At 38.7% G+C, this 25,188-nt stretch overlaps 1 protein-coding gene across 2 annotated transcripts in view; it reads right to left on the minus strand.

Annotated features, from left to right (window-relative positions):
* Positions 1-25,188, minus strand: part of CWF19L2 (CWF19 like cell cycle control factor 2) — a 143,124-nt gene that overhangs the window by 109,111 nt on the left and 8,825 nt on the right. For both annotated transcript variants that reach the window (XM_082682755.1, XM_082682754.1), the window contains exons 4-7: positions 18,221-18,331; positions 17,361-17,480; positions 10,786-10,879; positions 3,657-3,772 (exon numbers count right to left, since the gene is read on the minus strand). In XM_082682755.1, the coding sequence (XP_082538881.1) occupies positions 3,657-3,772; positions 10,786-10,879; positions 17,361-17,480; positions 18,221-18,331 (441 nt within the window). The remainder of the gene's footprint in view (positions 1-3,656; positions 3,773-10,785; positions 10,880-17,360; positions 17,481-18,220; positions 18,332-25,188) is intronic.

Consider the following 25,188-nt stretch of genomic DNA (forward strand, 5'->3'; position numbering starts at 1 on the left):
AGCTTTTGCACAACGAAGGAAACATTCAACAAAACTAAAAGGCAACCTACGGAATGGAAGAAGTTATTTGCAAATGACATATGTGATAAAGAGTTAGTATCTAAAATATATAAAGAACTTATTAAACTCAACACCCAAAAAATGGATAGTCCAATAGGACTATAGGCAGAAGACATGAATAGACATTTTTCCAAAAAAGATATATAGATGGCCAACAGACACATGAAAGATGCTCAATACCACTCACCACCAGGGAAATAAATATGTGTGTGTGTATCTATATACATATACACACATACATGTGTTCTGTGTATATAGATACACACACATATACACGTGTGTGTGTGTGTGTGTGTGTGTGTGTGTGTGTGTGTGGTGGAATATTACTCGGCCATCAAAAAGAGTGAAATCCTGCCATTTACAATGACATGAATGGAGCTAGAGAGTATTATGAAGTGAAACAGATCAGTCAAAGAAAGACAAATACCATATGATTTCACTCATATGTGGAATTTAAGAAACAAAACAAATGAGCAAAGGAAGGAAAACAGAGATAGAGAGAGGCAAAACAACAAACAGACTCTTAACTACAGAGAATACATCCATGGTGACCAGAGAGGATGTGTGTAGGGCGAATGGGGGACACGGGTAATGGGGATGAAGGAGCACACTTCCTGCGATGAGCACCAAGTGATGTATGCAAGTGCTGAATCACTCTATTGTAACTTGAAACTAGTATTACGCTGTATGTTAACTAACTGGAAATTAAAGAAAAAAATTTAAAAATATATATATTTTTAAAATTTTTCAAATTATTTCAACACAATGGAAGTTATTATCTTAGCCTAGGCAGAGATAATCCCCACATCGGGCTCTCTGCTCAGCAGGGAGCCTGCTTCCCCCCTCTCTCTGCCTGCCTCTCTGCCTACTTGTGATCTCTGTCTGTCAAATAAATAAATAAAATCTTAAAAAAAAAAAGTAAAAGAAAAAAATCAAATCAACCTCAAAGGATCAAAAAAGTTATTACATTTCTAATGTAAAAATAAAAGCAAAAAACAAGAGAGAACCCCTGACTAAATTCTGAATGGAAGAATACTTGCTAAAGATGATAATCTTCATCTGAAATGCACTGACAGCATTTTAAGTGGAAAAACAAGAAAACTAGCTTCCAGTGCTTTTATCAAGGTTCTGAGATTCTATTTCAAGAGGACAAATAAGATCTAATATTATAATACCAAGGGCAAAAAAGCAAAAGTAATCATCATTTGTATATAACTATCTTCCCAGGATTACCCAATGAAAAAATTAAATTTAATGACATGAGTTTAGAAAATTGGCATGTTAGCACCAACAGAAAGCCCAAGAACATAAAGGAAAAAAGATTCAATACACAAATGGAAGAAAATTTTTTTAAACCTTAAGGACCCACGCATAACAACTACACAGAGAAATTTACTGAAAAGCATAAATTAAACTTGAATAGAGAAATATCCAGTATTTTAGGATGAGATGACTCAACATTATAAAGATATTAATCATACCTGATTTACCAATACATTTAGTTAAATTTAAATCAAAATTCCAAAAAAGATCTGTAACTTATGATGAATTCTGGGAAAATGTTTGTTTCTGCTGAGCCTGAACTAAACAAAATGATTCTAGATTTAACAACAAAGAAATATAAGAATGAAAAGCTAATTTTTTAGTGACTAAAAAAAAGACTTACCCTGCCACATAGTAAGTGTTCACTACTTACCTACTATCTGCAAGAGTTACTGAAAACTACAATAATTGTAAGAGTACTACACTAATTCCACAAACAACAGAGAAATCAATGGAACAGATTTGAGAGTAGAAGAACAGACTTATTTTATAACAATAATAAATTTATAATAAATGTGTCATTTCAAATCAGTGGGAAAAGATTAATTTAGTCAATATACTATAACAGTCTTTAGGAAAGTTAGAAGCCTATTCACAACATACACAAATATAAGTTCCAGGAAGATTAAAGATATGCATAAAAATAAACTGAGCTAGTACTCAAAGTAAATACAGACATACATTATTATGATTTTGGGGTGAAGGAGGTTTTACAATGAACTACAGGAAGAATAATTAGTTATGAAAGGAAAACCTGATGGACTTTGTTAGGTAACAATATTCAAAACTTACCCATAGCAAATACACAAAGGAAAAATGAAAAATGTGGAAGGAAAAACAAAGGAAAAATGAAAAAAAGGAAAAACCATGAAACTAAGAGAAAAATGTGAAGACTAATTAAAAGATCTTAAAGAAACCAATGTCCCAAAAGAAAAATGGGAAATACTGCCAACAATCAGTTCACTTAAAAATATAAATGGCCATGGGGCGCTTGGGCGGCTCAGTGGGTTAAAGCCGCTGCCTTCGGCTCAGGTCATGATCCCAGGGTCTTGGGATCGAGCCCCGCATCAGACTCTCTGCTCAACAGGGAGCCTGCTTCCCCCCCTCTCTCTCTGCCTGCCTCTCTGCCTACTTGTGATCTCTGTCAAATAAATAAATAAAATCTTAAAATAAATAAATATATATATATATATATATATATATATATATATATAAATGGCCAAAAGTATATGAAAAAATACCAATTCACTGGAAAACAAATGTATAAAAAGCAATGAAAAAAATCTGTTTATCAAACACGGTAGCAGACTGTAAGGAAAGATAATCCTACTGTTGAAAACCATGTGATAGAAAAGTCATTGTAATGAAAATATAACTTGTTAATCTTTCTGTGGAGAAATTCAGCAATATATATTTCACTTCAAGTGTCTATATCCTTTAACAATTTTGTTTTTAGTAATTCATCTTAAGAAAAACACCTGGGCGTCTCTGGGGGAGCTGGTTCTAAGGTGTCATGTAAAATATCATGGTTCCATTGTTTTAAAAGTGTGTGCATGTATGTGTGGGTGTGTGTATATATATTTAAATATATGTTGTAAAACATATATTTTTATATATTAAATATATATGTTACAAAATATATATTTAAAAATATATATATATTTTTTTTTTTTTTTTAAGATTTTATTTATTTATTTACTTGACAGAGAGAGATCACAAGGAGGCAGAGAGGCAGGCAGAGAGAGAGGAGGAAGCAGGCTCCCTGCTGAGCAGAGAGCCCGATGCGGGACTCGATCCCAGGACCCTGAGATCATGACCTGAGCCGAAGGCAGTGGCTCAACCCACTGAGCCACCCAGGCGCCCCTTAAAAATATATTTTTAATAAACCTGTTATATTGGAAAACTCTGGAATATAACATCTCTGGAATAAACCAAAACTCTAAAATATATCAAAATTCCAACACTGGTTATCTCAAGAGGTATGCCACGGAGGATTTCCTGCATTATTTAAATTTTCTCACAATGAGAAAATGTTATTTTTACATTAAACACACACTTAAATTGTACATACTTAAGTTTTGTATTTATCATGTCAATAAAAATATGCTATAAAAGTTTATATGATTAAAAAAAGGTAGAAGATGGCTTCAGCAGATGAAAGAAATTTAACATCCATTTAATTCAAAAGCGCACAAATCACTGACAGAGTTAAAGACACTTACGTCTCATTGAAGTGTAAATATAATACCTATCTCATTGATACCAGTACTCACCCCGTATCTTTCAGCCACAACATCTTCAAAATTTCTATTCTGCTTCTCAGCTTGTTCCTTCATTCTTTGGTAAGACTTCCTGAGCCAGCTTAGTCCACCATCTTCTACTACTGAAACTAAATCCCAATATTAAATGTCAGTCATACTTTTCATGTGGTTATAACAGAATCAATATTTATTGCTTCTATAATAATTTCTAAAATATAAATTAGATATTTTTCCCAGAACATATAAGAATCATAAGGGCATTTAAAATTCAACATATTAAAAAAGTAAAATAAAATAAAATTCAACATATTATTTATTGTTTTTGTTTTTTTAAAAAGATTTATTTGAGAGAGAGAGAGAGAGGACAAACAGGAGGGACAGAGAAAGAGGGAGGAGAGAATCTCAAGCAGCCTCCATGCTAAGCGCAGAGCCCAATGCAGGGTTCCATCTCACGATCCTGAGATCACAACCTGAGCCAAAACCAAGAATTGGATGCTTAATTGACTGCACTGCCCAGGTGCAGTGCCCTCAACTTATTATGTATAAACCTATTATGCAAGGTACAGATTTTAAGGACTGAGGAAGGCAAAACTGAAGCTATCCTCAAAAAAACTGCAATCTAGGAGTTGGAGTGTAAGAATATGTAAGCAGTAACAATAAGGATAATATGTAACAAACAAAATTTTTTTAAGTGTAAGTAATGATAGAAAAAATGAGAGCAATGAATTATTTCTAAATGGGAGGTCAGGGAACAATTTACAGATCAGGCTTAAAACAATGACTGGGACTTCTATAAACAAAGATAAGAATAGCCAGGGCATTCCCAGAAATAAAGAATAAAAGTACACACATAGCAGGGAAAAAGCTACCTCAGATACAGCACGAAGAACAAATAAGGAAGTTACAGATGGTAATACTGAAATGTGTATCAAAACAATCTGAGGGTTTTGAAGGGGCGGGGGGGGGGTGGCAGTGAGAGGTCGGGGGAACCAGGTGGTGGGTACTAGAGAGGGCGGATTGCATGGAGCACTGGGTGTGGTGCAAAACCAATGAATACTGTTACGCTGAAAAGAAATTTAAAAAAAAAAAAACAAATTATTCTATGCAGTCATGATCCCCAACTATGAAAATCTGAATGCCTTCAACAAACTTTATTAAGCGCTTGTATTTCCATCTACACACATCACGTTTTCGATATGCATAAAGAAATCTAATCAGTTACTTAAGTCAAAACTTTGTTCCTGATTTTCCCTGTACATAAATAGGATTGCTTTTTGGGTGCCTGGGTGGCTCAGTGGTTAAAGCCTCTGCCTTAGGCTCAGGTCATGATCTCAGAGTCCAGGGATCGAGTACCGCATCGGGCTCTCTGCTCAGCAGGGAGCCTGCCTCCTCCTCCTGTCTCTCTCTGCCTGCCTCTCTGCCTACTTGTGATCTCTATCAAATAAATAAAAAAAAAAAAATCTTTAAAAAAAATATAGGATTGCTTTGGATCACTCCAGTTCTAAAATCAACAAAAACACACACAGACCACAAAAGACATGTGTAAGAATCTTCATAGTGGAAAAGTCTGCAGTAACACCAGCTTAGAAAAGCTTAGGTGTTCACCATCAGTAAAACGGATATACAGGATGAATTATGATATATTCCTAAAACAGGCTATTATACAGCAATGAAAATCAATGACTGCACCTATACATAACAACGTGGATGCATCTGAAAATGTGACCAGAAGCAGCAGAACCAAAAAGGGAGCAGAGAGTACTTACTATCTGATTCCAGGAAAAACTGACTCTGGTGCTAGAAACCAGAATAGTGGTCAGCCTTCTGACAAGAGCACAGTTGACTAGAAGGGTCACAGGGAGCTTTTTGAGACGCTAATAACACTGTGTTTCTTAAAAAGTATGCTGATGATACAGATATTCACTTTAGGAAAATGATCAGTCTGTACAGTGAATGATTTCTACACTTTTTTGCATGTGTTACATTTTAATAAAAAGTTTAAAGAAAAAAAGATTTTCATTCCTCTAATTCCAGTCTCACTCAAATCTCAAAAATTTGTCTATGCTAAGCATTCAGAATCTTCTAAGATAATGGGTCTTTCTTTAGGTCTAAAATACTTTGTACTTCAAAACCTAGATCTCTAGGGGCGCCTGGGTGGCTCAGTAAAGCCTCTGCCTTCAGCTCAGGTCATGGTCTCAGGGTCCTGGGATCTAGCTCCGCATCGGGCTCTCTGCTCAGCAGGGAGCCCTGCTTCCTCCTCTCTCTCTGCCCACTTGTGATCTCTGTCTGTCAAATAAATAAGTGAAATCTTTAAAAAAAAAAAAACCTAGATCTCTAGTTAACTCAATGATTCACTTTTCTTTCAAGTTTATTTTGCTCTTGCTATCTTTTTATTTTATCTAGTCTTTGAGTTCAAATTTAACAAGGCAATTAGTGAAGGAAGCTAGTCTAAATCCTCAATTTATACAAAGAGAAGCCCACTGTCACTAATACCTATGTTAATGTCCCAGCTACATAAGTTCGGAGTTATCTAGAAACTGTTAAGATACTGATGGGCAGAGTGAAGATTTCCTGCACAATCACCAAAATATTAACACAGTTCAGAGAAAAATCACCAATATATTAACATAGTTCAGAGAAAAAAAAATCTCAGAGAAATAGGAAGACTTTTACTCTTATGTTAACATTTATCAAGGAAATCAAACAATAAAAATATTCAGTGAATTCAATTATGAGTAAAATTCACAGTCTTTGGAACATATTTTTAGTTGATTATATGTTCTATTTCAATAGTCTTATTAATCTTATCATTAGAGATACAATAATAAAATATTTTTAACAGGAAAATCATCAGCTATTTTAAAAGCTAATAAAATACAATTTACAGCACCATTCACCATGAAATTCACTCTAACAAATATTTAGCAAATATTTACTATGAATATGAAAACGTGCTGAATATAAAAGGAAGTAAAAACATGAATAAAACATAGTCCAGTGCACATGGTGCCGCCATGCCAGGCTCCGGGACCAGCTACATTCGCGGTTTGGGAAGCTCCCTTTCTAGCACTTACAAACACCTTTGATTCTGTACATCCCGTGGGATTCCCACTGGTCTCCACTGGTATTCTACCCGGGCTGCCCTGACTGCCTCCAGAGGTCACTTCTGCCTTTCCGTGGCAAAATGGTGTGCTAACTCTTAAAAACCAAAGCCACAGTAAACACATGTGGGATGGATAGTCATCGTCTCTCAGGAAAGGTTGCAGAGCCAAAGAAAAAGATCAGGTTGATGCTTACTTGCTGAAATTCACAAAGGAAGATTCTGAAGGGTAGAAAACAGATCGAGAAGCAAAGCTTCTATAGCAGGGTCCAGCCCTACTGCCAGCTGCAACAGCAGTGGCCATGTCCTCGGTCCTCAAGTGAGATCACCTTCAGGAATGGATGGGAGATGGCATTTACTCATTTACTCTACCTCTGGGCTGATTTTCTAAACGACCTGGGAAGCTATTTCCAGACAACGTGAAACTAAGGAGCCTTCTGTCCAGGTTTTAGAGCTATTTGCCTCAAAACCCTGTTGTAGTTTGTCAATTTCATAAGCACTTATTTCTGAAAACATCTTTTACTGTAAATTTAGGTTAAGAGGCAATATCCCGTGAATGCTCTGATATTAAGACGCACGGCTGTTATGAAAATACAAGAGCATTTAATGTTGCCTACTATTATTGCCACATGGAGCAAGTGTTAGGCGAAGACTGAGAAACAATCCTTTTCTTACATAAAATACAGGTGCATACATATTCTGTAGACAATATTCAGAAACTGAATGGGATCGCCTACAATTTTTCTTTTTTCATTTCTAAATTGGGCTTAACCAGGTAATAATGAAAGGATGATAAAACATCAAACATTCATCAAAATGCTGGTTTTTCATATTTTGCTTTACCCCATACTTTCGTTCAGTAGCTTATCATATTATTTACTTAATAAAGGTATTGTACTAGCTGCTGGGGATAAAAGGTAAGCAGCAACAGCCACTCTCTACCTGCCCAGAGCATATCATCTCATTAGAGATGGGCGTTTCAATAACCATGGAAATAAATGTGCAATCACTACTGGAAGCCAAGGGACAGAGCTACCAGCACATGCAGCAGCTCACAACCCTGGTCTGGGGGTCAGAAAAGGCCCCTCCGAGGAAGCTCATTCTGAAAGACAAGTAGGAGTTAGCTAGGTAATGGAGGGGAACCTGTGCAAAGGCCCTGTGAGCCCTGTAAACAAAGGCCTGCAAGAAGAGCACCAGCAGCCAGAAATCAGAGCGGCCAGGGCTGCCTGGCCTCCTGAAGGCTATTTGTTTTTATCCCAAGAACCATGGGATGCCGTTGAAGAATTTTAGAGGAGGAGGCCTCTGACAGCACTGGTCTTACTTTCTGAGAACCTCATTATGGTTGTCTTGTGGAGGATGGGTTAGAGGGGCAGGATGGGTTAGAGGGGCAGCAAGCAGACTGCAGAGGGGCTGGAAAGGGCAGAATCAAGAGATGACATGGCCCAGGGTGGTATGCAGAAAAGGGGACTTGGTTCTGATGCGGCTACAGACGTTTTCTGTTCTTTTCATTCTTTCCATTTAATGCTGCATAAAGGACATTTCCCATTAAAACTATTTTAAGCAAGAAAATTCTGATTTGCTTTACGCTTTTGAGTTTCAAAATCTGCTTCCATAAGCAAGGGTGAGACCTCTGGCAGCAAAGAGTAACAGAAAAACTCTTATTCTCTATCTCTAAAGAATGAGGCTTAATAAGCTAATACTATATAGAACCATCCTGGGGTTTTTAGTCGGGATATGTCCTTATGCAGCTATTTTCCTTAACCTCTGGATGTGCCAATTTGGCAGAAAATTAAATGCTTGAACTTGACATCAAATTAAGCTGGCTGGCTTTAAATAGATTTTTTCAAATACAAATTACATGCTCACTCTGGAAAAAAATCTGACATAGATGTATGACAAAATAAAGGGTGAAAGTACACTTTGCTTTGCATCTTTGAGAGGCACAGAAGAGTATGCTGGGAAGGAAGCAGGCTCTGGGGCCAAACTCTTTGGATTCAAATGCTGGTTTGGATACTTGCTAACCATGAACTTGAAGAATTTACTTCAACTCTTCTTGTAAAATAGAAAAAAAAAAAATAGAGCTAGAACTCTTAACTCCAGAGAACACACCAATGAAGGCCAGAAGGAGGGTGCGGGGGGGGGGGGGGGGGGGGGGATGGAGGAGGGACCTGCCGCGGCGAGCACCCGGCGCTGTGTGGAAGTGTTGAATCACTAACTTGTACACCTTTAACTGAGACTACACTATGTTAACTAACTGGAATGTAAATAAAAATGTTTAAAAAATCAAGTAAACAACTCAGAGAGGTCAAGCAACTTTCCCAAAATCACAAAGCTACTAAGTGGAAATGCCAAAAATACTAAGCCCAAGTAGCCTAAATCCAAATTCTGAGTCCTTAACACTACCACTATGTCACCTCTCCAGAGCTCCTTCATACTCAAGTGGTACCACTGTCAGGGGCCTAACCAGCTCAGCCCTACCACAGGTCCACACAGAATGACTACACTATCCACATATGCAGTCCAGCCTGCAGATCATTTAAAACTTAATGTCAACTCTGGGATCTAAACCTCTGACAGACGGGCTCTGTCATTCTTCCTCCTTCTAAATAAGAGTAATAATGGGAAAGGGAAGTGGTGAAGGGGAAAAGAAAAAAGGCTCTCTAAAAGCTTTTTATTAGATCATTTTTCTTGTCAGATCTGAGATGATGCTGTTTCACCCAGTTGAAAGATACTACCTATAGTACAACACTGAGTCTTCCACATTTAAGAAGCCAAGAATCTACTGGCTGCAAACACCCAAAGGTTCAGTTGGTCAATTCTAAGTGTTCCCCACAGATTAATTTACTAACTGTCCTCCAACAACAATGGTAGCAAAACCCTGGATCAAAAAATCAGGTCAACATAGTAATGGTTCAGTGAGCTACCCTACTGCCCTAAACTTATGCTTTCAAATTACCAAAAAAAAGTATCTCAAAGAGATTCTTGTGTGACTACAGTTACTATGTTACAACCCAACAGAGACATTTCTATCTATGCTGAAAGGCAATAAAGAAAATGCTGCAATTACTAAGAGCACCCAAAACTGCTAAAGAAAAATTATAAACAAACTTATAGGGTGGCTTTAGAAACATCTCCACATCTTTTTGTGTAAGACACAAAAAGAATATCTATGAATGGCCAAAATAAAAATAAAGAATACAACAAAAAGCATGAGAATCTTCTGATAAACCACTGAAAGGAAAAGACAGCCCCATACTGGACACCGCTACTATCTCTGCACCACGTTAGCTATAGTTAAATAAACTCTTCACGGACTCGTCATTGAGACATGTAACTGGCATATAAATATTTTTTAAATTATGGTATCAAGTGTGATTATGTGACACTTAAGTATTTTATCTCCATGTGCTGGAATAACACCATCCTAAAGTAAATAACAAATTCTATGAATGCTGGCAAAGTAGGAGTTTCTGAAGATATGAAATCACATGTTAAATATTTATGCATTATTTTCATTAAATCTCAGACTTATGATTTTTCACATTTTGTTACAGAATTTGTAACAAACCAAAGCATTATTATATTCTCACAGAATCATACTTTGTATTAATCCATCCAAAACAGAAACTCAAATATGGAAGCATTATCAAGCACAAAATATATACAGTTAATCAATTTGTTCCCAAACATATATAGTTAAAATAATCCACCCAGGTACTAAATTTAAATAAGGCCTCAAAAGACTGCACATATTTTATCTGCGTCGTCATTATGTTATCTGAACCTTTAGTAATAATCCATAGACACTCATAACATGAAACCGTATAGATTCCACATCAGATAATCAATAGACTTACAGTTGTTTGGCAAATACAGAAACAAACACAGAGAATTCTGGACATAATCAAAACTACAGCACCAAGCAGAAATCATTAATATTTGAATAACCAAATCTTGCCAGTCTACTAACTTTGGTCATTTCCTGAGGAATACCAAGTTATAAGACATGCTTATGTGGCTGCAACCAAAATCCGGAGATACCTTTGGTAATTGATGACATCTTACAGTCTTCTGGGGGAAGACCTGTCCCGCCATCTTTCCAGTATGGATTCAATTCTCTCTCCAGCAGTTTGGACTAGAACAAAACATTTTCAGAGATCACAATTTAAAAGTAAGCTCACCATAAAATCTGTTAATAAATAATACATTTGAGACTCAGTTAACAATTGTAACCTTGGACAAATATTTTAAACACTCCTAAGAGAGGCTCTTCTGCAACTTGAAAAAAATAATATCTAAATTAACATTGATGCCTACTATGAGCCAGAAATGCTCTCGATGCAGAAGATCTAATGAAGAGTCAATATGCCTAACTCAGCTCTTGCTAGTTTATGAAATAGTGAGGAACAGGGACAACAAACAAGTAACTGACAAGGGCTCAGAGGAGGAAGTGTGGAGTGCTAAAGCCACACACAATTTAACCCCCTCTCACACTGACAGATCAGGGACCTCCTAGAGGAAGTAACACATGCAGCCTTGGACCTAAAGAGGAGCAGGAGTCAGCCAAATTCTCTTTTGTGAGGGAAGAAGGCACAGAAATGCTCCAGAGAGAATGAATAACAGCATGTTTGGAAAAACCCAGGAGGAAACAGAAAGCTTTCAAGGAATTTAAGATTATCCAGACTGTCTTAAAACCTAGATGTATGAGTGAGTAGTCATAAGAGATGAGGTTGTAGAATCATCAGGGATGAGGGCCAAGTGCTGCTGGGGTTTCATGCTGGGGCAATGGTAAATCATGAAAGTGACTGGCTCTGAACTACACGAAGAATAAGTGGACTCAGAGTGGAGGAAAGAAATAAGACAAGCAAGATCAGAGGCAGAAATCTGCTCAGACTGAAAGAGCTGATGGCAGCCTTGTCACGAGTCGAGTGCCTCCTGTGTCCCAGGCACTGGGCCAAGCACTGCAGCTCGAAGGTGTAAGCCAGGCGGTCTTCCCATCAGAGGAAAGGCGGTCTGCAGCCAGGAGAAAGACAATGGAGCAAGTCCAAAACAGCTGAGTGCTATGGCAAAGCACACTAGAGAGCCACAGACTGGGGCACCTGCCTTGACCTTAGAAGTCAGAAAATGCTTTTTAAAACTAATACAGCAAATAGATGGAGAAGACTGAAGAGAGTTAAACATTATTTTCTCGTACTATGTATCAACCCTACCACTGGAAAGAAAAATGGTGGGTAGAAATTTTTTTAAAAAGCTTTTAAAAAATATTCGTGAGCTGACAAAAGAGTACAGAATCTTCAAGGTACAAAATTTAAGTTCAAGGTTAATGTAGAAGATAAGCAAAACCATAAGGATTTGATTTTTAGTTTATACCAAAAACGATTCCATTACCTCCCTTGTTAGACTACCACAAAACCTCCAAGGGTCTATAATCAAGGAATTTCTTCCAGTGGTCTTGTGCAGATACTCAAAGAGATATACTTGACAAGAGTCTAGACAAACTGTGAGATACTATGTGAAAATATACAAAAGTAAAAGAACTGGATGTATAAACAACTACACCAATCAGTAAGAAAAAGACAACCCTAAAAACAAATCAATAAAGCACATAAGCAATTCATACTTTAAGAAATATGGACCAAAAAAAAAAAGAGAAAAGATCTCTCACAGTAATCAGGCAAATGCATATAAAAACAATGAAATGCCATTTCTCACTCATTAATTAGCACGACAAAAATTTAAAAGTTTGGTCATACAGATACTAAGTATGGTAAAGAAAAATACACTGTTGGTTGGGGCACCCGGGTAGCTCAGTAGGTTAAGCATCTGCCTTTGGCTCAGATCATGATCTCAGAGTCCTGGGATGGGGCCCCACGTCAGGCTCCACACTCAGCAGGGAGCCTGCTCTCTTTCCTTCTCCTTCTGCCCTTCCTCACCACCTCCCAATAAATAAATAAATAAATCTTAAATAAATAAATAAATCCTAAAAAGAAAGAAAGAAACATACACTGTTGAGGCAGTATAAGCTGTTAAAATCTCTTTGCAAGTATTTCTAAAAGAAGATAGGTGCATATCTTACAACTTAGCAATTCCACTTCTAGATGTGCACTTGGGAGAAGTCCAAACACACGTGAATGAGGAAATGCACACAAGGACCTTCACTTAGCACTGTTTATAAATAGTGAAAAACAGGAAACAATGCCAATGTCCACAGACTGGCACAAGAAATGGACATGGCATAGTTAGGTGATGAAAGACTACACAGTGATTAAAAGGAATGAACCAGAAATAAACTATATCAATATAAATCAATCTCTAAAACACACTCAGGCCTTCTAGTCAAAATGGTTTATGAAGGTTCTATTCATCACAATCTCCTTGCTCAGGACAAACAGAAAAGATACACAAAATATAAAACATACTAGGGCGCCCGGGTGGCTCAGTGGGTTAAAGCCTCTGCCTTTGGCTCAGGTCGTGATCCCAGGGTTCTGAGATCGAGCCTGCAATGGGCTCTCTGCTCAGCAGGGAGCCTGCTTCCCTTCCTTTCTCTCTACCTGCCTCTCTGCCTACTTGTGATCTCTCTGCCAAATAAAAAAAAAAAAAAAAAAAAATTTTAAATATATATATAAAACATACTTCAGTTCAGAACAAGATAAACATCTTTGTGGACAGAACAGAACAGAAATGCAAAATGGTAAAGTGACCTGAAATCACAGGCCTTACTGGGCTCTATATGCGAGCAGAAAGTAACAGCCCTTAGTTCAACTGCTGTAAGATGATCAATACTACCAGCGCCCCAGTGAAACAGGAATGGGGCCAGATCACCACATGAACCCAAAGACTGTAGTAGGGACACGTCCTGAGTGCAAAAGAAGGTTGAGAGACCAATATGCATCTCTATAAACGGTCTACAGACTAAGTCTACAGATACGTGCTATCACCCATAGATTACAGAACAGTGCGGGCAGAAGAGGCCCAGACAACAAAAACACAGCCTTGAGCATGTGTTTGCAAACCTTTCTGTGACCTTCAACTAAAGAGAAATTGAATGTGTGTGCTTGCATGTGTGTGTGTGTGTGTGCGTGCATGCATGTATGTTTGTGTGTGTGTGTCCAAAGCAAAGGTTTTAGGAAACAAAATGTGGGGTGCCTGGGTGGCTCAGTCAGTTAAGCGGTAGCCTTCAGCTCAGGTCATGATCCCAGGATCCTGGAATCCAGTAATGCATCGGGCTCCTTCCTCAGCAGGCAGCCTGCTTCTCCCTCTCCCTCTGTCTGATGCTACCCCTGCTTGTCTGTCTCTCTCTCTCTCTCTACCCCCACATCTGTCAAATAAATAAATAAAATCTTTTTAAAAATGTACAAAGAAACAAAATGTATCTTTGTTACATGTAATATATGCTGATAACTTATTTATTTTTTTAAAGATTTTATTTACTTATTTGAGAGAGAAAGAGACAACAAGAGAAGGAATACAAGCAGGGGGAGTGGGAGAGGGAGGAACAGGCTTCCTGCTGAGCAGGGAGCCCAACACGGAACTCGATCCCACGATCCTGGGATCATGGCCTGAGCCAAAAGCAGACACTTCACGACTAAGCCACCCAGGTGCCCCTGATTTTATATTTTTAAGTGTTAACTGCAATAAATCAATTACATGACCTACATTTTGAAACACACCAGCCTAGAGCACAAAAGAAATGATATCCTGAAAAACCAGAAGAGACATAAAATCAGCACACTTCACACTGAAGCTTCAGTTAAAAACCATCATCAGGGATGCCTGGCTCAGTTGGTTAAGCAGCTGCCTTCGGCTCAGGTCATGATCCCAGTGTCCTGGGATCGAGTCCCACATCGGGCTCCTTGCTCGGCAGGGAGCCTGCTTGTCCCTCTGCCTCTGCCTACCACTTTGTCTGCCTGTGCTCGTGCGCTCTCTCTAACAAATAAATAAATAAAATCTTTAAAAATTAATTAATTAATTAATTAAGAATTAAAAAAATAAAAACCATCATCAGACTTTTTCCCATTATCTTCATTTTATCCCCACCTCCATAACAAGAATCAACATATGATTCTAAGGCAAGGGCCATTATTTCAGTTAAAGAGGAAAAATTTCATAGTGCATATCAAGTTAGGCCTTGAAGGATAAATAAGATGCAGACTTACAAAGAGAAAGGGAATTCCCTTAGAAAGCACCCGATGAACAAAGATGCAGAGACAGGAATTTGCAAAGACATGAGGGAATGTAATTACACTAGTTTGTTTGGAGTATGAATTACCCAAGAAAAAGAATCCAAACCAATGTGTTTGGACTCTATTCATGGCAGCATTGGGGTGGGGGGGATGGGGGGGATTAAAGGAGAAGAGTAAATATGGCATCTTTCTTTTCCATGCAAGCTCTGAACAAGTTAAGAAATACAACTAAACCTTAAGGAAATACAAGACAAAAACTAGCTCTGTTGCTAATGAAGACTAATTTGGAAGAGACTTTTTCTTTCAGTAAAAACCAAATGGGCCTATTAACTGAACAGCACAACAAGGCAGACTTCCCCAAGTACAGTCAGCGCCGTGCCAACCCCTCCTCCCCTCACTCCCCACATGGGCTCTGGAGGGAGCCTGGTCCATAAGCAGGGAGCGCAGGTAAGCCCAGTGCATTCCTTCCAATTTTTCCAAAAGAAAGTTCACTCCATGTCCTCAAGGACAGAATGAGAAAAGAGTGTGACCCAAAATACCCTAGTGGGGCTTCTTCTACCAGAAAGGAAACATCAGAAATGGTTAAGGCAATCCCCTTCCCTTGAATCACAAGGACTTCTAAAGAGAGTAACACCATGATCAGAGCTGTACTTTGAAAAGATTAATCTGCCATTTGTCATAGGATGCTAGGTGAGAAATGAAGAGCTTCCTGAAATTGCCTGCACAAGAGTAAATCAGGGCCTGAACCTTACTAATATCTTACACGATTCTTCATTCCACGGGCCGTCCTCAGCTCCTCACACAGAGGAACTCCACTCCAGTACAGATGAGACGACTGAGGCCCCCAGAGAAGACACACCACTAACAAGGGCACTCCAGCAGGAATGAAGAGGATGATACAAAGGCAAAAGACAAAAACTCCATAGGCAAGTAGATCAATGGATGCCGGTTCCAATGAATCACAGAAGTTCATATAAGAGTTTGTAAGAAAAGATTATGTTAATTAGAAAACCTGGAATTCAAAGCTGGAAAGGTGGTGAGATAAGAACAAATAATTACAGTTTCTTAGGAAAATGAAGATGGTTTTTATGTAATCGTTTTTCTAAGAATAACTGGTCACTACTTCAATCTATTGAAGGTACTCAAGGTTTTACTCTGTTCTGTGGTTTGACATGGAGAACAGGCCTGACCAGGATACAAACAAAGCATAAAACCAAAACTCAGGGTTACCCTAACACGCCAAAATATCAATGCCTACCAATGGCAGGGCAGGATTTCAGAAGCAAACTTGTCCCAGCCTGGGAATCCCAACTTCCAGACCTCACACAGCTCCCCCGCACACTGGTCATCCCCACTAGTGCTCCGTTTACTCTCCCTCTCTTCTCTGAAGATAAGACTCCAACTGTGTCAGGTCTCAGAGACAAAGATATGTTCCAGAACTTAGTCAAGAATTTAGTCATAATCCCTGCCCTCCAATGCTCCATGTGAACAGCTGCTTAATTAATAAGTCAATCCCATGTACCAAATCTCCATTTTCAGAATTAATATTAAATGGGGGGTGGCAGACAGAAAACAACCCTGCTCACAAGACGCTTACTATGATTACTCTTAACCTTTTTCATTTATTGGTCCCTCTATGGTGTGTTCAAGGTAAACTCTTAAAGATGATCTTCTTGTTCACTAATTTTCTCTTTAGCTGTATTCAATCTGTTGTTTGCTCATTTACTGAGTTTCTCATTCTAATTCCAATTGTGAATTTTTATTTCTATAAGTTCTTGTTGGCTCTTACCCAGATCTGCCTTCATAATAATCTTTTATTGCTTACTCGTATTTCCATACCTCCAGTTACTGTATAAAGCTATTAAATACCCCAACGGATAAAGGCTCTTTGGGTCTGATTCTACTGTTCATTATTTCAGATGACTGCCACGCATGGACGGACTATCCTTATATTTTCATGTATTTTGTGATTCTAGATCATAAGAGTTCTTCTGGGAAACCCGTGATGCCGAAATTGACAATGGGACCTTCCAGACAGCATTGGCGTTCACTCCCACCAAGCACTTCAAAGTACTTGAAAAATTAAGTACTTCAACACAAGAATATTTCAAATGAAGTCTCACCTTGAAGAGTTTCAGACCACACAGGCAGCACAGTTCAAGCCAAAACCCTTGTGAATCCAAGCTGTGAACCAAACTCAATATTCATCCAATTATATGTGCCCTGGATCTGTCAATCTAGTTCAGCATTAAAATGGCTTCCTACAGGAGATGCATCTTTAAGAATTTCTGCCCCATTTCATAGTTGTCCCCACTAATGCTATTAAGTACCGCAAAAGATAATATAATATTTCACAAGTAAAACCGCATTTATATAAATATCTCATTGCTGATTAAAGGCAAATTAGAAGTTAAAGCATTCTCAATACCTTACCTGTTCCAGGGCTTGGGTTTTCTCTCTCTCTATTTTCCTCATAGCCTCCTTGTCAGCTCTGAGTGACGATGAGCACACAGTTTTAACAGACATAAAATCAACCGTCATCCACTCATCTCTCTTAAAAAAAAAAAAAAAAAAAAGTTACTTCAATCTACATTGATTAGAAGTGAAAAATAAACACTTGGCAACAAGAGCAGGCACACTGGAGGCACGTGCACCTGGCTCAAATCCTACATCTGCCTATCCTGATGCAAGTTTTCTAGTCCCTCTGCGCCTTAGTCTCTCTCCTGTAAAACAGAATAAATTCCTCCCTTTTAGGACTGTTTTAAGGAGTAAAGCAGAGAAAAGATTTAAGGCACACAGTCTGCTGCCTGACACAGAACAGGCACTCGAACACCAGCTCCTTCCACCTTTTTGCGCTGCGGCCAACAGCGTATAAGCTGCATTCTCACAGCGGCAAATGAAAGACAGCCTCACATCTGTGAACTCTTCAACTCTAAATACTGCTAACAGGAATTATGACATGATCTGGTGAAGAGAAATAAAAACTGAGTGAACTCTACGCACTCAGATACACATAACGGTACAGAGCTTCAGGACACGAGAGGATCATGATGCTTTTCTAGCAACAACCAGAGGGAAGAAACCCTTTGTGGGACCAGAACAGGGGTCAGTACTCCCTTTCTCACAAATAAGTACGGAAGTCTGAAGACTAAGCAAACAGCGTCACTGCCAGAATTATTCATCAAAGTATATACTGTTTTCAAAGTCTAATTTTTCTCTTGAAGCATCTGTCATTTTAACATTCATCTATTCCTAGCTGTTCACACTTCTTTCTTTAAAACCAGGGGACCTACCTGGATAGATGGGTTGTCTTCTCTTTCTGAATTCTCCCCTTTCACTTTCCAGGCCTTTTCTCTGCCAGAAGTCTGGGATGGGACAGCCTCAACCCACTCATCTTCAGAGCTCTAAGAATATTTAGCATACAAGTGAAATTCTCAAACTTGCAGACTTGCATATAAAAATTCTATGTTGTTAAATGGTGAACTCAGATTTCTAGAAAAAAAATTTAGAGTCAACTTCCCCTTTAAAAAGCCACATTGAAAATATGAACAAAGAACATATAAACCCACTCTTTTGGGATAAGCCCATGAAACACCACGACTGTTGTCATGCTGAGGGAAAGGGAAAACAAAAGATTAGAACTGACAACAGAGAACCCACTTTAACACGGAGCTTCGGTTCCTACCAACGTTAAGCAATACTGACATCTTTTTTAACTAGAACAAGGGAAACAACACTCAAGTAAATGACTTTGTCTTCTAAGTTTCAAATTTTTAAATTTCCCTGGGTCTAAAAATGCAGAGATCTCAGTTAAAAGCCAGGCTGGTAAAGCACTTTGTTACTGTGTTTAAATACCAGATTATTAAATCAGCTACAAAGTATTTAGCCAACATCCCCTATGTGCTCAGCATTATGCCAAGTTCTGGGTTCTGTTTTCCACAAATACATCAATCAACTCCTTCTATGTTAAGTACTGTAATAAGTACTTTCGCATATGTTCTCAAGATGACTCCTTAAAACTACCCTACATAAAATACTATTTGGTTTTAGAGATAAGAAAAGCTTCCCCAAATTAGGTAACTTGCCCAAGTTACATGGTATCCAAGTAGGAGAACCAGAATAGAAATCTAGATCTGTCTGGCTCTATCATCTACTCTTTGGAGCTGTACAGGAAGTGTAGGAAAGATCCTAGAAATCACCCAGTACACAACACTTGCTAATGCAAAGCAGAGAAACTTGGAGGCCACGGGAAGAAAAAGGATTTCCTGAATGAGAACAATATTCCTTCATGTCACAAAGTTCTCGATAATTACCTAACTGGAGAACAACAATATGTCTGGTGAAAGGTATAATCCACGTGGAGTAAACACATTTGTGCTCTGGCGTCTCAAGTGACAACTGTTTTCCAATGCAGAGCAGACTTCATTCATTCATTCATTCAGGCCCTGATTTGGATTCGTAGAAACATTAGAACTAGCTATTTACATATACAGTTACAATTTTTAAGATAATCACTATAAATATGTTTCTGGCCTACTCATATTTACATTGTCGAATCAATTTAGAAAGGGCTGCGTGTGTTGTGATGAGCACAGGGTGACCTATGGAAGTTTTGAGTCACTGAACTGCGCCCCTCAAACTAACAATAAGTGCTAACTAACTGGACTTGAAGTAAAAACTGTTTTTTTAAAAAAAGCAATTGAGAGAACTGGTTCCTACCACTTGGTATTATCCACTATAAAGGGAGTCTATAATCTGAAAGATTTAGCACATTCCTTGGGGGAGAGCCAATCTGCTAAGATCATGCTGAAAACAAAAAATGTTTACATTAGTGTTCCACAGGATTCTGTTGAAGGTTTTCTTTTCTTTTTTTAAGATTTTATTTTTAAGTAATCTCTACATCCAACATGGGGCTTGAACTTCAAACCACGAGATCAAGAGTTTTACACTCTCCTGAGTGTCCAGGCGCCCCCCGAAGGCCTTCTTTTGAAACTACAAGTTTTCTCTACCCTCTGAAATGCTAACCCATCCCTTCAAAGTCACTGAGCAGGGCCATAAGCTGCTTCCCCACCACAGCTGCAAACCATCTCCACCCTGCATAAACCCAATCACCATGCCCTTTACAACTTCAGTTGAGCTAGACTCTTAATCACAACTAGTATTCCTCTTCCTGGTCCCTGGTCAACCCTCTCTTCCACTCCCTTAGCTTCCTCCCCCCATTTGAAGCATTTATCAGTTTTACATTTACTTGCGTGACTGATTAATCTCACAGCAAGTTCTACGAGGAAAGCAACCACATCTGCTCTCGCCTAGAGACCTTGCTTAATACCCTGGCAGAGAGGTGATGCTCCTCATCTTCTTAAAGATCTCTCTCACGTTTTCTACCAAATTCCATTCCACATACGTCAGCAAATGGCTCTCTCCTTCTTGATCAATAAAAATGAAGTCATTTTAGCTTCCTACCCAACTTCCAACAGAACTATTTATGCCTGTGCCTATCCTTACCTCCTGTTAACTCTTCCTCTTTAAAGCTGTTCCTCCTCCACAGATCTTGGCCCCAATGACTCCTGGTCCTCTAGGATGGTTGCACTATCAATCATCTCTTTGTCTCATAGCTTCAACCAAAGCTCTCTATTGCCCTAGAAATATGTTCAAGTATTCCCCATCCTGTGTGTGTGTGTGTGTGTGTGTAAATGAGGGAAGAAGGGGAACACTGATTGCCCTTATGTCTCCCTCTAGCAGCCATTTATCTTCCAACTTCTACTCTAAGCCAAATTCTTAAAACAGCAGTCTACACTCTGTCTGTACATCCTCACCCAATTCTCAAACTCTACCATGTGGCTTATGTCCCCATTAACCTACTAAAACATCATTAAAGCTTACCACTGGTTTCCACTTTGCCCAGTGCAGCAGAATGTTTCCACCTCTAGCTCCCTAGACCTCTGCTGAATACAACTCTGGGAAACTCACCTTCTCAACCTCCACGGCCTTTCCCAGTTCTCCTCCCATTCTTGGTTTCTTCTTCACGTCCCTCATGCACTTTTCCTCATTTGCTCAGCCCTTAAATACCAATGTTATTTGGGGTTCCATTCTTTGCCCACTACATTTTCTAATCTCTAAACATTCCCCTTTGGCCCTTAAATCCACTCTCATGATTCAAACTACTACCAACTGTACTGATATCTTTCACTTTTGTCTACCCAAAGTCAGTGATTTAACCAACTACCTACTACATTTGGAGGCCATGCCAAACTCAGTAAGAACAAAAAGTTAATCCATCATCTCTTCCATGAAACCTGTTCCTCCTCCTCTACTACGGAATTCAATTACATGGTACCACCAACCATCTACTTACCCAAGTCAACAATCTCAGGATCAACTTAGCCCTCCCATCTAAACCTACTATTTCCATTTCCAAAGTATTTCTCAAATATACCATACAGCGAACACCATGGGAGGCCCACCATGCCTACCATGGGAATCCCACTTCCATCTCTGGCCAAGGCTGATTTGTTCAAAGGTAGGTATCTGACCCCAATTCGTATCAATCGGAGTTACTGTCCAGGAACTTGAAGTCAAGACTCAATGAGGCTGCTAAAACTAAAGAGAACTGAAAATGCACTGGTAGAAGCTATTTTTGTTATGAGGAATAGAATTCAGCAAAAAACTGATCTGTTACCAAGAAAAAAACTGAACTCAGAGAAAAACAAACATGGAAGATGGCAAGATGATTGATAAAAGCATTTGAAACTCTAATTCCAGCCATTCCTAAAACCCAGCGACATTCCCATACCTACATGTCCTAGGAGACTTTTGTACTCTAATAATGAATTGCCCCTTTTTCTGAATAAGCCAATTTAAGTTTGATATCTGTTCCCTGCAACCCAGGGCCCCAACTAATACATGCCCCTTCCTTTAAAGTATTCGAGATCACATCTTATCTCTCACCCAGACAACTGGGATAACCAAATTAGTTTCCTGGACTCCAGTCTTTCCTGCTCCCCTTCCTTTTTCCAACCCCCACCCTAAATATACCTAGGAGTCATGTAAAGAGAACACATCTAACCTCTTCTATAGCTCCCTGTCACAAAGCCCCTCTTCTTACTTGTCAACAGAACACTATTTTATTTGTTCTGTTTATTATTATTATTATTCTGTTTATTATTATTACTATTATTATTATTATTATGTTTATTTAACATAATAAATGCCTCCCTTGCTGGTAAGTGAAGACTTATGATCCACTGTCCAATGACATGAAAATAAAGGTATTCTGTGGGACTTCCTGGAAGTCAAATCATGAAAGAGAGAGCATCCTCCTCTTGTTATCTAGACTAAGAGGTAAGGCTGTAATGATGATGGAGTAGCAAAACAGTAGAACTAGCCTTAGTCCCAGAAGACTACACTAGTCCCAGACTGCCTACCTGGTTTCTTTCATAGGAGAGAAAAGTTAACTATCTTGTTTAACCAATGACTATATTGTTTGGCCTCAGCATCATAAGATTACATACTGAAATTATGTATCTATTGGGGCGCCTGGGTGGCTCAGTGGGTTAAGCCGCTGCCTTCGGCTCAGGTCATGATCTCGGGGTCCTGGGATCGAGTCCCGCGTCGGGCTCTCTGCTCAGCGGGGAGCCTGCTTCCCTTCCTCTCTCTCTGCCTGCCTCTCTGCCTACTTGTGATCTCTCTCTCTCTGTCAAATAAATAAATAAATAAATCTTAAAAAAAAAAAAAATACAGATGAAATTATGTATCTATTTATCTAACTAGAAAATGAGTTCCCCAAAGGCTTGAAAACAAAAACCTCTTTTTTTATATTCCCTATATCTATACCAGTGTCTGATAAAGAGTTCGATTCAGTAAAGGTGCACTAAAATTAATTAAATCCTCTTTTTCTACTCTTCCAATAGCCCTAGTCAGAAACTTTAATTAGCAGCCAGAATCCAAGCATTAAATACCAGGCACTGAATGAAAGAAGCATCGTGATACACTTAGTACTCTTACTGTTCAGTCACAGAACAGTGAAACCCGAACAGTTCTATAGAACTTGCCTGCCTTCATTCTCTTCCTACTAATTTTGTTTTTCATTTTTACCAGTATACAATTTCCTCACAATTTCACACAATTGCTGTTCCCCCTCCCAAATATGCTATGACCTCATTTCTTTTGCTGATTTTAGTTTCAATCCTCCACCTCATCTTAAAGGACTCATACGCCATCAAGCTTAATGTGCCTCCTGACCTAACACAGCTTCCAGAACTCTTCCTCTCTTGTGTGGTCCTCATAATAACCATACCCCTAATCATATAAGAAAAAAATCTGGAAGACAGAACCAAGACAGCAAAGTGTTAGCAGTAAATATCAAAGAAACTTGAGGACTTCTACTTCTGGCCAAGACAAAATAAATGGCATCAGACTAAAAATACATAGAAATAGAATAATAGAAAATATTCGGAACTGTTCTCAGAACATTGACTCTCAGTAATACAGGGCTGTGATCCCTGAAAAGGAAAACAAATGGGGTGAACGCTACAGCATTTTGCCTTGAAACACCTCCCAGACCAAGGCACAAGGAAGGGAAACAGGTATAAGTTGGTGTGTTCCAAGGAGGTAAGTTCAGAGTTTGCCTATATTGCCCTCTTGAACTGAAAATCTCGGTGATTTTATTTATTTATTTGTCAAGAAGAAACAGAGAAAAAGCACAAACAGTTGGAACAGGAGGCAGAGAGGTAAGCAGGCTCCCTGCTGAGCAGGAAGCCCAAGGCAGATCTCAATCCGAGGACTCCAGGATTATGATCTGAGCCAAAGGCAAACACTTAACTGACTGAGTGACCCAGGCACCCCTACATCTTTTTTTTTCCCACCTTGATTTTCAACCATTCTATGTCCTTATTTTAAAGATAATTTTTTTAAGCCAAAATTACATAAAGTAAGTTTTATGATAGTAATAGGATTAAATTCACACCCAAAAACAGATTAAGAAAAACAAATTAAGAAAAATGTCTTCCTGGGGTGCCTGGGTGCCTCAGTCATTAAGATTCTGCCTTGAGGGCGCCTGGGTGGCTCAGTGGGTTAAGCCGCTGCCTTCGGCTCAGGTCATGATCTCAGGGTCCTGGGATCGAGTCCCGCATCGGGCTCTCTGCTCAGCAGGGAGCCTGCTTCCTTCTCTCTCTCTCTCTGCCTGCCTCTCAGTGTACTTGTGATTTCTCTCTGTCAAATAAACAAATAAAATCTTAAAAAAAAATTAATTAATTAAAAAAAAAAAAAAAAAGATTCTGCCTTGAGCTCAAGTCATGGTCCCACAGTCCTGGGACTGGGCCCCATATAGGGCTCCCTGCTCAGCGGGAGGCCTGCTTCCCCCTCTCCCACTCCCCCTGCTTATGTTTTCTCTCTCACTGTGTTTCTGTCAAATAAATAAAATCTTAATTTAAAAAAAAAATAAAGTTTTCCTGCATTGCCTTCTTGAACTGAAACTCTTGGCAATTTTTTTTAAGATTTTTTATTTATTTGACAGACAGAGATCACAAGTAGGCAGAGAGGCAGGCAGGAGCTGGGGGAGGGGGGAAGCAGGCTCCCCACTGAACAGAAGGCCCGATGCGGGGCTTGATCCCAGGACCCTGGGATCACGACCTGAGCCCAAAGGCAGAGGCTTAACCCACTGAGCCATCCAGGCACCCCTTGGTAATTTTTTTTTAAACCAAAATTTAAATAGAGTATGTTATATGACAATAACAGAATTAAATCCATACCCAAAAATGAATTAAGAAAAACTAGTAAAATCCAAAAATATCTAGAAATTTTAAAATATATATAACGTACAGGTTAAAAAATTTAAAAAATCAATTAAAAAATATTTGAAAAACATGACAATGAAAACCTAACACATCAAAATTAGAGATACAACAGTGCCAAAAGAAACATTAATAGATTAAATATTCGCTAGAAAAATTGAAGATTTAGAATCAATATCTACCTTAGGATGTTAGAAAGAAAAGAGCAAATTAAACACAAAGTAAGTGTTAGGAAAGGAATAATAAAAAGGCAGTGGAAATCAATGAAAGAGAAAGTATACAAACAGAAAATCAATAAATCCAAAAGGCACTTCATTGAAAAAATTAATAAAAATTGATAAACCTCAAACTATACTGACCTAGAAAACAAAGAGAAAACAGGAATTGCAAAATCAGGAATAAAAGAGGGGACACAACCAGATTCTACAGACATTAAAAGGACAATAAGGAAATATCATAAACAACTTTAC

This window comes from Mustela nivalis (genome assembly GCF_964662115.1).
Source record: "Mustela nivalis genome assembly, chromosome: 9".
Classification (NCBI taxonomy): domain Eukaryota; kingdom Metazoa; phylum Chordata; class Mammalia; order Carnivora; family Mustelidae; genus Mustela; species Mustela nivalis.